General features: G+C 44.0%; 1 protein-coding gene across 1 annotated transcript in view; it reads left to right on the top strand.

Moving 5' to 3' along the window:
• Positions 1-14,803, top strand: part of LOC109928097 (mitogen-activated protein kinase kinase kinase 5-like) — a 151,241-nt gene that overhangs the window by 22,718 nt on the left and 113,720 nt on the right. The window contains exons 4-5 of the mRNA XM_048612962.1: positions 3,242-3,429; positions 6,594-6,762. Coding sequence (XP_048468919.1) covers positions 3,242-3,429; positions 6,594-6,762 — 357 coding nt within the window. The remainder of the gene's footprint in view (positions 1-3,241; positions 3,430-6,593; positions 6,763-14,803) is intronic.

The following is a 14,803-nucleotide window of genomic DNA, read 5'->3' as shown; positions in this document are numbered from 1 at the left end:
GTAGGCCAGACCGGGTGAGGATGGCACTTTCCTTCCCTAAAGGACATTAGTGATAATAATAACTAGGCCATCACCTCCCCTAAGTTATTGTGCGGGAATGGGTGTCAGTGCCAGTGGGACACGCCGTCCCTTACGCCACAATGAGAGACCCCACCTGATCAAATGTCAAGCAGTTTTCAAGTGTTCACCTAGTGAACATCTCTCAGGATAGCTGACGAAGCCCTCCCCCCGGCAACCCCCCCTCCCCCGCCCCCAGTGATGAGGCTGCAGCCATCGTGGGTGCAACTATAGCTTCAGAGTCTGAGCTGCACAGCAACACCACAGAGCGACAGGGGATCTGTGTGACTTTCTGTGTTGTGATCTGTATTGTGGGGAGACTGGGGTCGGAAGTAACAACACAAGGGCGGCTTTCAGCAGTAGATCAGGAAGACCAACCAAGGGGGTGTTCCTTCCTTAACACTCCCTCCCCCCCCCCCCCTGAGGTGACAAGAAGGGGCTGGTATCTCCCTGGTTCTGATCCAGCAGATTATTTGCCCTTAGGCAAAGGAGCAGGCCATTAGGCCCCTCAGGCCTGTCCCACCAATCAAGGGGATCATGTCTGATATGTGGCCCAACTCCATTTCCCTTAATACCTTTGCTGGTATTAATCTAAAATTTATTAATAAAATTAATCAAAAATTTATCCACCTCAGATTGAAGAGAGTCCCAAACATCTACCACCTTTTGTGTGTAGAAGTGATTCCTAACATAGCTCCTGAACAGTAATTATCTCCCCTGTCTTCTCCTGTTAATATCATGAAGATTTCAATCAGATCACCTCTTAACCTTCTAAATTCTAGAGAAAGCCTAATTTGTGTAATCTCTGCTCGTAATTTAACCCCTGAAGTCAAAGTACCTCCTGTACTCCCTTCGTAACCTATATATCCTTCCTGAGGTGTGGTGCCCAGACCTGCACACAGTAGTCTCAGTGGGGTCTAACCAGGGTTTTGTATAACTGTGGCTTAACCTCATGATCCTTATAATCCTGGAGTGACCGTCTGGATGTTGATGGCATCATATTTGCTGCTGACATCCTCAAGAATGCACGCCAGCTCATTTGATTTGTAAGAGAGCATGCCACTTAGTATTTGCATCATTGCCAGCAGATGTAGAGTACACTTTGAGGGATGCTCTCCCCCAGCTTAGGGTTTAATCCACTGCTCACCAAGCTGCTCCCCCAGGACCCATACCAGCTACCCCTGGCCTTTCTGTCCTGTCAGGCAGTGAGCTACTTCATGCATACTGCACTGTCACACTGAGGAGAATGGATAGGGTGAATAGCCAAGGTCTTTTTCCCAGGGTAGGGGAGTCCACAACCAGAGAGCAGAGGTTTAAGGTGAGAGGGGAAAGATTTAAAAGGGACCTAAGAGGCACTTCTTTCACATAGAGGGTAATGTGTGTATGGAATGAACTGCCAGAGCAAGTGGTGGACACTGGTACAATTACAACATTTAAAAAGCATCAGGATGGGTACATGAATAGGAAAGGTTTAGAGGGATAGGGGCCAAATGCTGGCAAATGGGACTGGATTAATTTCAGATATCTGGTCAACATGGACGATTTGGACCGAAGGGTCTGTTTCCGTGCTGTACAACTCTATAACGTCTACCGCTCTGCCCTCATCAATCTTTTCAATTACATCCTCAAAAAACTCAATCAAGCTCGTGAGACAAGTCTGCCAAATCGATCAGCCATGCGGTCAGAAATCCAAGGAATCCACCAGGAGTATAACTAACTCTTACCTTCGTTGGTCTTAGTGATCTGGTTGTCTGTCATACTGACCACCAGTCCTCAGGGCTCATTGGCACTATGTGATTACCTGTGTCGATGGCAGCTGGTGTAATATTGGCAAATACCTTGGTTCCCATCTCCGTGGCACTTCCTGAGTCGCGAGATGCCTTCCTGCTACCCCGACTGTAACTGGGCTGTATTCCTGACTCTGGTCCTCCCAGCTGAGGTGACCACTCCACACCTACACACCCTAACACAGCTGAGCTGTCTTTACCTTCCTCAGTTCCTGTGCTGTTACCAATGAAGTCCACTGCCCAAATGTCACATGGGTTCTCAGGACCTGTCCCAACCGCTTCCTGCTGCCCATTGTGGAGATGCTGCTAGCTGATTGATAGCTACAGTCTTTAGCATCCAGCTCAGTGTGGCAGTGTGCAGTGCAGCCCCTGATCCCATCGCATCTGCCTTTATTTGAAGAAGCCAGCTATCTGTGTGTGTGACTCACCCTGCTCCATCACTGCCTGTGCTGTGGTGCTCAACGCCCATCAGAGACACTTTCCAAATCCAGTGCCTGGAGGCTAATCCACTCTGATCAGATGTGGTGCAATGCCCAGTATGTTTGCCATTGGCTGATCAAAATATACGTTTGACTGGACTGCTGTCTGCAAAGACATTTTTGTTCTTGGTGCCTTAAGGTATGGTATTCTTCGGGAATCTGTATTTGTGTCGTTTTTCTTGCAGAGGTGCTGTTTGTGTCCATTTCCTTTGGCGTTGCTGTTATTATGATACTCGGAAGAAAAGGTCATACTGTTGTGTGCTCGCACCTTTGGTGGCTGGGATCTCCTTTCCGCAAGGGCTTTTTTGATTTTGAATTTGATTTCTTGTTGTCAGATCTACTGAGATATAGTGAAGAGTGTTGATTTGCGTGTTATTTCCTAATTGTACTAATCCCAACATTTTTACCTAAATCCTGTTGAATCTTGTGATCTGGAGTATGTGCCAATATTGGGTAAGCCCAGCCCACTGTCACTGGGCCCCTGTCTCTCACACACACTGGGAAAGGGTCCTGTTGTCAACTGGTCTGGCCTGGGCTGAGCTACAGCAGCAAATAATGAAGCAGGCTGAATGGCCTTGTGTTACTATGTAAAAGCCTGCTTCAGAGTGAGTGGGCAACCTCTATTGTGATCCTGGTCGAAGAAGGGGACAGAATGGAGCCTAAAATGACACAGGGTCGGCTATGCTTTTCAGTATTAACCCATCTTTGATTTCGGAACAGAATCAAAAAATAAATTACAGCAGAATCAAAAAATAAATTACAGCAGAGTTGGCAGAAGACAAAACCATTTTGGAAAGGAATCAGCTTGAATGATCAAATGTAAGGCAGTGTGAGTGTCACTGAGTGGGCAGTGAGGATACTTTGAGATCTTGCCTTCGTGTAGGAGCTGAAGTGATTGGCTGTCTCTCTTTCCTCCAGGGGTGTTATGGGAACTACATCTTCATTCCATACATCGTGACGACCAGTGGTAAGGTTTTCTGCTGTGAAGCCAGTATGATGAAGTGCCTGACCGAGATGTTCCAACCTCACTTTAACCTGGAGCCTCTCCTCATGCCCTTGGTCGATCGTCTGACTAAACTGCTGGAGGAGACCCAGATCAACTCTTGGTGAGAAGATCTCAGCTGTATTGAGTGGGGGGAGGGGGAGGGGAGGTGTGGTGTTTGGGTTTGAAGTGAGGATGATGCATTTGGTTTTGGGTCTCTTTCATTCTCTCATTAATGTATTCCAGTCCATTTGTGGAGTAAAGAGTTAATATTCAAATATGCAAATAACTGGCCACATCAGCAGTGATGCAAGAGGTCACATGATGAGGAGAATCTGGAGAGAGATGTCGCTGAGTAGAACCTTGTTCAAAGGCTAAGACTGTCCATTCCTCATCAAATGTTAAATGAGAGGTGATTTTATGGAATGCTGTGTGCAGTTCTGGTCGCCTCACAGCAGGGGGGATGTGATGGCGCTGGATGGGGGTGTAGAGGAGGTTGCCTGGGATGGAGAAGTTGGGTTGTAGGGAAAGGCTGGATGAGCTTGGGTTGTTTTGTTTGGAGTGGAGAAGACTGAGGGTGGGACATGATTGAAGTGTACTGGATTGTGAGGGGTATGGACAGGGTGAATAGAGAGCAGCTGTTCACCTTGGTTGAGGGGTCAATCACAAGGGGACATAGTTTTAGAGAAAGGGATGGGAGATTCAGAGGGCTTTTGGAGGAAAGAATAACTTTTTCAGTCAGAGGGTGGTGGGAATCTGGAATACACTGCCTGGGAAGGAGGCCAGAAACCCTATTGCCTTTAAAAAATATTTGGATGAGCACTTCAAATATCATAATACTGAAGGATGTGGGACAAGTGCTGAACAGTGGATTAGTGGTATGAATGTATGAATCTTGCTAACACTTCAGAGTCAGTCTCTCTTAAGCCATATCAAGCACAAAAAAAGGCATCACCATTAAAACAGATCATCTAGCACACCCACATGCCCCCCCTCAAATAAAATATATTATGGGGGGTGGGGAAAGGTATCAGGTTTCCTGCTGTTTTGATCCGAGCTTTCCCACTGAGTGACAAAAACACAAAGAACTGGAAAATCAATGATTGTAATTCCTTTTCTAATCCAAACAAGGTGATCACACCCTCAGCATAGATGTGAGCATAGAACAAACCCCAGAGTCTCTTGGGATTGGTGTGGTGTGATTGGTCAGAATGATCGGAGAAGGATTCTATTGCAATAAATCAAAAATCCTTCATCACCATTAAAAGCTTTAGGTAATAAGTGATCTATTGGTGAAATTAATGATTAATATTAATCATTACTGAACAGTGGGAGTAAGGTGAACAGATGATATTAGGGTTGGTTTACTGCAGTAACCTCCCTGAAATGAACTTTTGCCATGGTGTGGACTGACTAAGAAGTGGAATGATTGTCTCATTGATGCCTCAGGAGCAGGCAATAAGTGACTGCCTGATCACATTCCTCCAAATTCTTCAGCATTGGACAGAGTTCACTGGGTCTGCTCAGTTGGAGGTAGTTCCCATTGTCTCTTTGCTGCCCCATACTCTTAACTCATTTGTTCAGCTCCTCCTGCAAGAGCAGAGGTGGAGCAAGGAGGACGACTGATCTCTGGTATCAGGTGTCCATCCGATGCAAGGCTGGGAGGAAGAAATGACTGTATAAAAGCCAGAAAGGGAAAGGTGCATGTAGCAGTCTCCTTCATTTTTCTGTTCTTCAGTTCAACACTGTGACCATAGTTCCTGCGTTAACTCAAGTTAATCCAGAGTTCCACTTTCTAATTGAGATCTTGGGAGTGACTGGGATTTCTCAAGTTCAGTGATGCTGCCTTGCTGATGGGGACATCACTGCTCCTCTCCACATTGTACCCATGAGTCTTTGGCCAGGGAATGGGTAAGTGAGTCAACACATTGGTAATTCTTTGTAGAAAAATCCGCTTCCGCTGGCAGGAGTGCCAAATGCCAGAAGGCACAGATTTGGCTAGGGAAAAGAAAAGTGAAAACAAAAACCAGTAAAACTGTGAGTTGAAGTGGTGGCGTTCCATTTCCAGGTACGCAGGATGAGTCAGAGCAGTGTGTGCCATTTTCAAGCTTTGCTTGCTTCTCCTTCTAGAGTGAAGCTTGTGAGCTTTTTGACACAACAGGTTATGATGGTCAGGAATTATTTTTTATTCATTCACGGGATGTGGGCGTCACTGGCTAAGCCAGCATTTACTGCCCAGAGGGCAGTCAACTGTCAACCACATTCCTGTGGACCTGGAGTCATGTGTAGTCCAGACTAGGTAAGGATGGCAGTTTCCTTCCCTAAAGAGTATTAGTGAACCAAATGGGTTTGTCTGACAGTTGACAATCATTAGACTTTCAATTCCACCATCTGCCATGGTGGGATTTGGAGCTGGGCCCCCAGAACATGACCTGAATCTCTGGATTAACAATCCAGTATTAATACCACTAGGCCATCACCTCCCCTTAAAAATCTTTCTTCTACAACCTAAATTGGCAATGGAACCAAATCCAGTGTAAATATCAATCGGGAAATAGGATGGGAAATGTTTTACAGCACTTTGGGGCAAGAGCAGGGCAGTGGAAATGAATGGATAGCTTTCTCAAAGAGCCAGCAGACGCAATGGACAAAATGGCTTCTTTCCATGGGGTAAGGTTCTATACTTCAACTTGACATTACATTTAAACTCTAGTCCGATTAAACAAGCTGCCCAAGTTGTATTTATTATCTCTCCCTGCACTAACCGGCAGGGAGATTTTCAATGTGAAATAGGGGCAATTGAGGAAGATACAGAGGGCAATAATGTTTGTGGAATAGTGCCTCAGAATGGGACAGTAACTTTAGGACAGGTGAGTGTGAATAAGCACACAAAAAACGCCATCCATGAATTATGACAAAACTGCTCCAGGCATTTCTGAAGGATTCTCAGACTCAGTGATATTTCGACCCTGTGCTCTCAAGCTTTACAGCCCTAAACAATCCATTGAAAAGGGTGGGTATTGGAACATTGTCTTGTGTCCTTGATTCTAGCGGGTATGATTGATCAATGGCCATTGAAATAAATGCACTAAGAAAAGTCACTGGATTCAAAACAGTGACTCTGTTTCTCTCTCCACGGACCTGCTGAGTTTCTCTGGCACTCTCTGTTTTTGATCAGCAGACAGTTTTGAAGAAGCTGAAATGTGTTTCACTAACATTGGATTAGTGAGAATGGTGTGGCTTTCTGCCTTTACCGACCGAGGGCTTTTTACTTTTCCTGTTTTGCAGTGAATATTTCCGGGAAAGTATTCGTAATGAAATCCGCAAAGCGAGAGAGATGTACAGTGGAAAGGAGCTACGAGAAGCACTTGCACGAATCCAACAGCAGCTGGACAGTGTGGAGCTCCTGAGCGCTGACATTGTAATGAACCTACTGCTGTCGTACCGTGACGTACAGGTACGTCAGCTCTGTGGAACTATTTTGACGTGCAAGTACATCATCTGCCTAGAAATATTATGATAGACAGGTATGACAGTTACCTGGAAGGTGCAGGAGCACTAATTACTAAGACACACTGCAATGTACAAGAAAGTCAGCTACTTGGGAATTCCAGGAAAAATGACCAGCACCACTAGAACACGCTGTTATGCATTCACTTACTGTTCGGACATGCTGTTCCAAACTTGCTTTCCCCTGGAATACACTATTACACACTGTTACGCACTCATTTTGCCCTGGATCACACTGTCACACACTCATTTTCCACCAGTACACACTTACACACCTACTTTCCAATGGTACACAATTTTACACACACACTTTTTCCTAGAACCCACTGTTTACACTCTTGCTATCCCCACTCTCTGCCTCCTGCCAGGCAGCCAATGCTCTATCCATGTGAGTACTTTGCCCCTAACACCATGGGCTCTTATCCGATTTAGCAATCTCCTGTGTGGCACCTTGTCAAAGGCCTTCTGGAAATCCAAATAAATCAGGTCCACTGTCTGTCCTTTATCTAACTTGCTCGTTACATCCTTAATGATGGTTATTCTTAAAGGCCAAATGGATGAGACATAGAATGTTCCTAAGTCTATTGATTTGGCATCATTGCATGTGTGGTCAAGTTTATGAGTGGGCTGCATGGAGACGATAAAGAGAAACTGTTCCACTTGTTAAAAGAACTAGAACAAGAGGGCATAGATTTAAAGTGATCTGCAAAAGAAACATGGGTGAAGCGAGTAGTTAGGGTATGAAATGCTCTGCCTGGGAGTGTTGTGGAGGTAGATTCAATTGAGGCATTTTAAGCAGCTGTTGGATTATTAGGATGTGGGGAAAAAGCAGCAGATTAGCATTAGGGGATGATGCTAATTGATTGAGCCAGTATAGGCATGATGGGCTGAATGGTGGCCTCCAGCACTGTCACACTTCTGTGAATCTGTGAAGTCTCTCTTCACATGCAGCTGTCTTTGAGGTCTTGGCAACACAGCTTGCTCAGGAAGTATCATATTGTAAAGTTCTTTCCGTCACTCTTCCAGAAGAGAAACCAGGTTTTACCTTAATCTCAGCAAAGATATTTCAAGCAAACAGGAGAAATAAGCTGGGCAGCCCCTTTTTTTAGCAGGTGCTCCTTAACTGAGCATCCAAACCAAAACAACTCTGCAAAGCACATGTTGTTCAAACAAGACAGACATAAAACCAACTCAAATGACCTCTGGGAAATGAGTCCATACAGTTATACAGTCCTACAGCATGGAAACAGGCCCTTCGGTCTAACTAGTCCATGCAAACCAGGTTTCCAAACCCGAACTAGTCCCATTTTACTGTGTTTGGCCCATATCCCTCTAAATTTTTCCTATTTATGTATCTGTCCAAGTTATCTAAATTTTTTAAAATTCATTTGTTGGATGTGGGTGTCATTGGCTGACCAGCATTTCTTGCCCATCCCTAGCTGCCCTTTAGCTGTCCTCTTGAACTGCTGCAGTCCACCTGCTGTGGGTCGACCCACAATGCCAGCAGGGAGGGAATTCTAGGATTCTGACCCAGCGACAGTGAAGGGACGCTGATAAATTCACATGACTTCCAAAAAGCCTTATTTTTAAAAAAATGTTTTCAGTGTCTCAGAAACTTCTTTTTGTCAAAGCTAATCCAGATCATGCACATTTAACTTGAAGAAGATCCACTTTTCCACAAATCTTCAAACTCAAATCCTCAAAGAAATGTTTAATATGAAGCTGATCCATAACTGCAATTAGGTCAGTCATGATCTAATTGAAAGGCAGTACTGGGTCCTGGAACTGAAGGGCAGACTCCTGTCTGTATAAACCCTAGAGATTCTGATTATAATCTTGGTTCATGGTAAGTTCACTGTATATTTGTAAACATCCATTACAAGGCATATTGTGCAAGCAGATGGAATTATTTTGTTAGCATCTGCTTTGATTGTGCGTGAATAAACTGTCTGAACTCCTCCTCCAATTGCACCAGTCCACCCCCAATGTGAGTCAGACTGTCCACACTTTCCAATCTGTCCCTGTGGAGCTGCCAAACATTGTGTGAGCAAAATATGCAGGGAGTCAGCCAAACATATAACTCTCCCCCAGTTCACTCTGAAAACCACAGTTAGCATTGGTAACATGGATACCAGATTAAGGCTAATGGTAATGTAATGGTTGTGTGACTGGCCTAGAGGTTTGGAGTTCACCTCCTACCATTCCTGTTTGAGCATTTGAAATCTGTTTCAAGAATTAGGAGATTAAAATATTGGTATGAGTTGAAGTGACCATGAAGCCAATTAATTGTAGTATAAAACCCATTGGCTCATTAAAGATGGAAAATTGGGAACCTATCTCCTCCTACCTGTGCTATTGAAGCCTTTCATAATCCTAAATCATCAATTAAGTCTTCATTTTGCCTACAATGCTCCAGTGGAACGCATCGCAGTGTCTTGGGTCCATCCATAGTACTATAGTTTCTCATCCTTCGTATCACCTTGGTAAATCTATATTGCACTCTATCCATGACTTTAATGTCCTGTCTGGAATGGTGCAGGCAGTACATACACAGATGTCTTGGAAGCAGGAAATTATTGCAACTTTACTTCATTAACTCTTTGCTCCTATTTTTGAAATTTAAAATGCTGTTAGCTCCTATTATCACCCTGTCTTCTTGCACTTTCATGGAGTGTTGTATTTCAATGTTAACACCATTCTAGTGTCTTTCCATTGAGGTTGTACTCCCATTCCTTGAATGTTTTCCCAAATATTTTGCCTCCCACTTTTCCTTGTGAACCCCAATTCTCAGTAAATGTTTCTTTGAGACTATGTGGATTCACACACACAAACACCTCTCAATCCTACCTGCATCTGCTTTGGAATGTTGTCTATTGTTGTTTTGATTTTCTTGTTTAATGTTTTGACATTCCTCGCTCACCCTTCCTACCCTGCGAAGTAGTGGTGAGAATATGGAGCTTGCTACCACAGGGAGTGTTTAAAGTTAGTTTGTATCAATGCATTAGAAGCTAAGCTAGTCAACAAATAGGAACATTTTAAACTGGATAGGGATCAGAAAAGATTTACCAGGATGTTGCTGAGAATGGAGGGTTTGAGATATAAAAATAGGCTGTAAAAGCTGGGACTTTTTCCACTGGATTGTAGGAGACTGAGGGGTGACCTTATTGAAGTTTATAAAATTGTGAGGGGTATAGGTCAGGTGAATGACAAGGGTCTTTTCCCTATGTTGGGAGAGTTCAAAACTAAGGGGCACACTTTTTTAGGTGGGAGGAGAAAGTTTTAAAAAGGACATGGGCAAAAGTTTTTAGCAGAGTAGCCTGCATGTGGATGAACTTCCTGAGGAATTGGTGGATGCAGGTACAGTTACAACACTTAAAAGACACTTAGGTAATAAGAAAGTTTTGGAGGGATATGGACCAAGCACAGGCAGATGGGACTAGTTCAGTTTGGGAACATGGTTGGCATGGACTGGTTGGACCGAAGGGTCTATTTCTGTGCTGTATGACTCTATGACACTATAAATGAGGGAGAAAGGGATAGAGGGTTACAATTGTAGATTTAAATGAGGAAAGGTGGGAAGAGACTGGAGTAGAAGTATAGACAGTTTGATGTGCTGTATTTCCTGCGTCTTTTATTCTATCTTTGTACTTACTGGGCTCTTTTTGTTTTCTGCTCTGATTGATACTTCCTGTATCCTTCTCTTCCTTTGTCCTTCATCCTGTGTGTGGTATAGTGGCTTAATGGTTAGCACTGCTGCTTCACAGTGCCAGGGACCTGGGTTTGATTCCAGCCTTGGGCAACTGTGTGGAGTTTGCACATTCTCCCCGTGTCTGTGTGGGTTTCCTCCGGGTGCTCTGGTTTCCTCCCACAGTCCAAAGATGTGCAGGTTAGGTGGATTGGCCATGGGAATTGCCCATAGTGTCCAGGGATGTGTGGACTAGGTGAATTAGCCATGGGAAATACAGAGTTATGGGATAAGGTGGGGGTCTAGGTGGGATGATCTTTGGAGGGTTGGTAAAGATTAAATGGGCCGAATGACCTCCTTCCACACTGTAGGGATTATATGATTTAAGCTTCCTCTTACTAACAGGATGTGCCAGGATGTGAGTTCCACAAACTTGCCACTCTGCATACAGAATAGTTTCTCTTGATACTTTAAAAAAAATCATTCATGGGATGTTTGCATGTCTGACCAGAGCCAACATTTATTATTCATCCCTAATTGCTCAGAAAGCTGTTAGGAATCGACCACATCGCTGTGGGTCTGGAGTCACATATAGGCCAGAGCAGGGTGTCAATGAGCTTGATGGGTACTTAGAGCAGTTAGGAGTGGTTACATGGTTATCATTAGGTTAACTTTTGATTTCAAATATTTATTCATTTCACATTTCACCATGTGCCATAGGATTTGCGCATCTGAACATTAGCTTCGGGCTCTGGTTACTGTGACATTGCCAATACACTACATTCTCTAAAGAATTTATTAATGACTATCTTGTATTAGTGACTCCTACTGCTGGATCCAGGACACTTCCATGTTTATCTGGTAATAATTTTGAAGGTGTGTATTAAATCACCCCTCAGCCTTTTTCTAAGATAGCAAGAACTGCAGACGCTGGAGTCACAGTGTGGAGCTGGAGGAACACAGCAGGTCAGGTAGCATCAGAGGAACAGGAAAGCTGACGTTTCGGGTCGGGACACTTCTTCAGAAAAGGGGAGGGGGAAGGGAGCTGAGAAATAAATAGAGAGAGGAGAGGTGGGGCTGGGGAATGTAGGTGGGATGGTAATAAGTGGATGCAGGTAGAGGGTAGTGGGGACTGGTCGGTGGGAAGGGTGGGGCAGATAGGTGGGAGAGAAGATGGACAAGTTGTATCAGGTCAAGGAGGTGAGAGGGAGGAGAGCCCACCTCCCCTCCCCCAGCCCCACCCTGACCTGCAGTGTTCCTCCAGCTCCACACTTGTGTTGACTCAACTTTTTTCTAATTATTTTATATCCAGATTTCATATTTTACACACAGCTGACCGGCCTTTTTCCCCATGACCAAATCAGCCAAGACATTTTTTTTTCATCTATTAACCACCACCATTAAAACATCGGTGGTCTCTAATTGATTAATTTATGTGCAAAGCCCATTAAGAGCAATGCAAACCATCAAACGTGAGGCAGAGGTACAGAGAGAGCTAAAACAGTATGGAGTTGGAAGAAGCACCTCACAGCCTTATGTTCTAAAGAGAGATCTCCGACCCATTGAACATTTCCTTTTGGTGTCGTGTTTTAGTTTCAGTGTTTATTGACAAATCTTTTTATTTTTGAGACCAGAATGACACTTTAAGTGTGGGCCAAACAAGCTTAAGGTTATTCTCTACCTTACCCTCTGCTTTTCAGAACTTTTGCTTTCTTAAAGCATGTTGAAGAAAGGAGTTCCCCTGTTTACTTTCTGTCTTTAGTGAGATGTGAAGAGACTTGCTGGAGCTGGCAGAGTGCCACAGTTCTAGCAAGTGCCACTCCTGATCACCCTAATGTATTGTCAGCTTCAAAGTTAAAATTTCAGCTTGTAATCCAGCCTGGCACTCCAGTTGTAACACTGAATGAAATGTTACCCTTTGAATTAGATGATGAGCTTCAGGATCCCGTCATCTGGCTTAGGTGGATGTAAAAGATCCCATGATGCTTAAGTCCAAGATAGATGGTGTCCTGGGAATCGTGGGATATAGGGAATGAGCAGGAGGCTGGAGTTGAAATCCACAATTAGCCGTGATCATGTCGCATGGAAGGGTAGACTCAATGGGCCAAACGGTCCACTGTTGCTCCTGTTTCATGTATTCTTGTGTTAAATAGAAGACAGATGAACGGTATCTTCCACTGCAACAAAAACAAAGTTGCTGGAAAAGCTCAGCAGGTCTGGCAGCATCTGTGAAGGAGAAAACAGAGTTAACATTTTGGGTCTGGTGACCATTCCTTAGCCACTGACCTGGCTAACACTTATCCCTCAATCAAATTACTTGGTCAATATCACAATGTGGTTGGAGTAAGTTTGCTGCCTGGAGTTTTTTTTTATTCATTCATTCGATGTGAGTGTCGCTAGCTAGGCCAACAGTTATTACCCATCCCTAATTGCCCAGAGGTTGTTAAGAGTCAACCACATTGCTGTGGGTCTGGAGTCACATGCAGGCCAGACCAGGTAAGGATGGCAGTTTTCTTCCTAAAGGATATCAGTGAACCAGATGGGTTTTCCCCCAGTAATAGACAATGGATTCACATTAGATCCTTCATTATAGATTTTTTTTTACTGAATTCAAATTACACTATCTGCTGTGACAGGATTGGTGAGTCAGATGGGTTTTTTCAGATGATAAATTCCTGCAATTGGTACAATTCCAATGTTACAACAGTGAATTCACTTTGATAGTAATTTATTGGCTGTGAAATTCTTTGGGATGTCTTGGGTCATGGAAGATGTTAGTCAATTTCTGGTCTCGTTTTGGTTGTTAGCCGCAGTCACTTCTTAACGCTGTTTAAACAAAGCTAATAAGAATTTCATAAAACACAAATGGGGAATGTTGAGCAATAATGTCACAGTGAAGCATATGAGCTAATGAGGCTGCCAAACTGGTTTGAAGCTTCCCTTCAGTGAAATTGCTGGCAAGTAAACCTGTCATGTTCAGAGAATGTGTAAGGTATGGAGTGAGGCTAGCCAGGCACAATCTCCTAGTGCAGGAAGCTAAAGGGAAGAGTGAGACAGAGAGATGTAGAAGCACAGAAACAGACAGATTAAACATAGGAATACAAGAATAAATGGAACATACAGTGATCGTCATGTAATAGAAAGAAACAGCACAGAAAGGGACATCATGATAATGTCACTGGACAAATAATCCAGACTGCCAGGTTAACGCTGTGGAAACAACATTTCAAACTTCACTGTGGCAGTTCAATTCAAGTTGAATAACATGTGAAATTGAAAGCAAAGTTAAAGTTTCAATATTGTTGCCGTGTTGTTTGTAGAAACCCATATCATTCAGTAATACCCTTTGGGGAAGAAAATCTGCCATCTTTACTCAGTCTGGCCTGTAGGAATGTGGTTGACTCTCCCTCTTAAATAGTCAAGTAAGCAATAAGTTCAAAGGCAATTTGGGATAGGCACCATCCGGTGAAAGAGTAATGAAAAACAAAGTGCATTCCAGAATTGAAACTTGCTACTCAACAAAATAAAACAGTCTTCTCATATCACTTTCCATTCCTTTGTCAAAGCGTCAGCTAATTAATCCTGCTTCAGCATTTGGTAAGGTCATGGCTGAATTTCAACATCTTCTCCACTTTAACACACTTTCCCCTTGATTTGTGAGTGTCCAAAAATGTAATGATCTCAGCCTTGATAAAACTCCACGGCCCAAAGATTGCTAGATGTTTACAACTCTGTGAGTGATGAAATCTCTCCTTCCCTAAATGGCCAATCTCATGTCATGGAAATATGATCCCTCGTCCTACACTTTACAGGGGAAACAACTTCCAGCATTTTCTGTGCCAGACCTGCTTGCAAATTTAGATCACATTTTCTTTTTTCTAATCAAGGAATCTGGTCCATTCTACCTAATCTCTCCTCAGCAGATAACCCTTTATTGCAGTAATCATGTATTGAACTTACTTTTAAGGGAAGTCTGCCCTCACTTGACAAGAAGTCCAAAACAAACACCGTACTACGTACCACCCCACCAACCTCCGGATCCAACGCATCATCCTCCGAACTTCCGCCACCTGCAATCCGACCCCACCACCAAAGACATCTTTCCCTCCCCACCCTTATCTGCCTTCTGGAGGGACCACTCTCTCCGTGACTCCCTTGTTCGCTCCACACTCCCCTCCAGCCCCACCACACCCGGCACTTTTCCCTGCAACCGCAGGAAGTGCTACACCTGCCCCCATACCTCCTCCCTCACCCCCATCCCAGGCCCCAAGAAGACTTTCCACATCAAGCAGATGTTCACCTG

This window comes from Rhincodon typus, chromosome 27 (genome assembly GCF_021869965.1).
Source record: "Rhincodon typus isolate 14 chromosome 27, sRhiTyp1.1, whole genome shotgun sequence".
Taxonomy (NCBI): domain Eukaryota; kingdom Metazoa; phylum Chordata; class Chondrichthyes; order Orectolobiformes; family Rhincodontidae; genus Rhincodon; species Rhincodon typus.
This window is presented reverse-complemented; position numbering and strand designations above follow the sequence as displayed.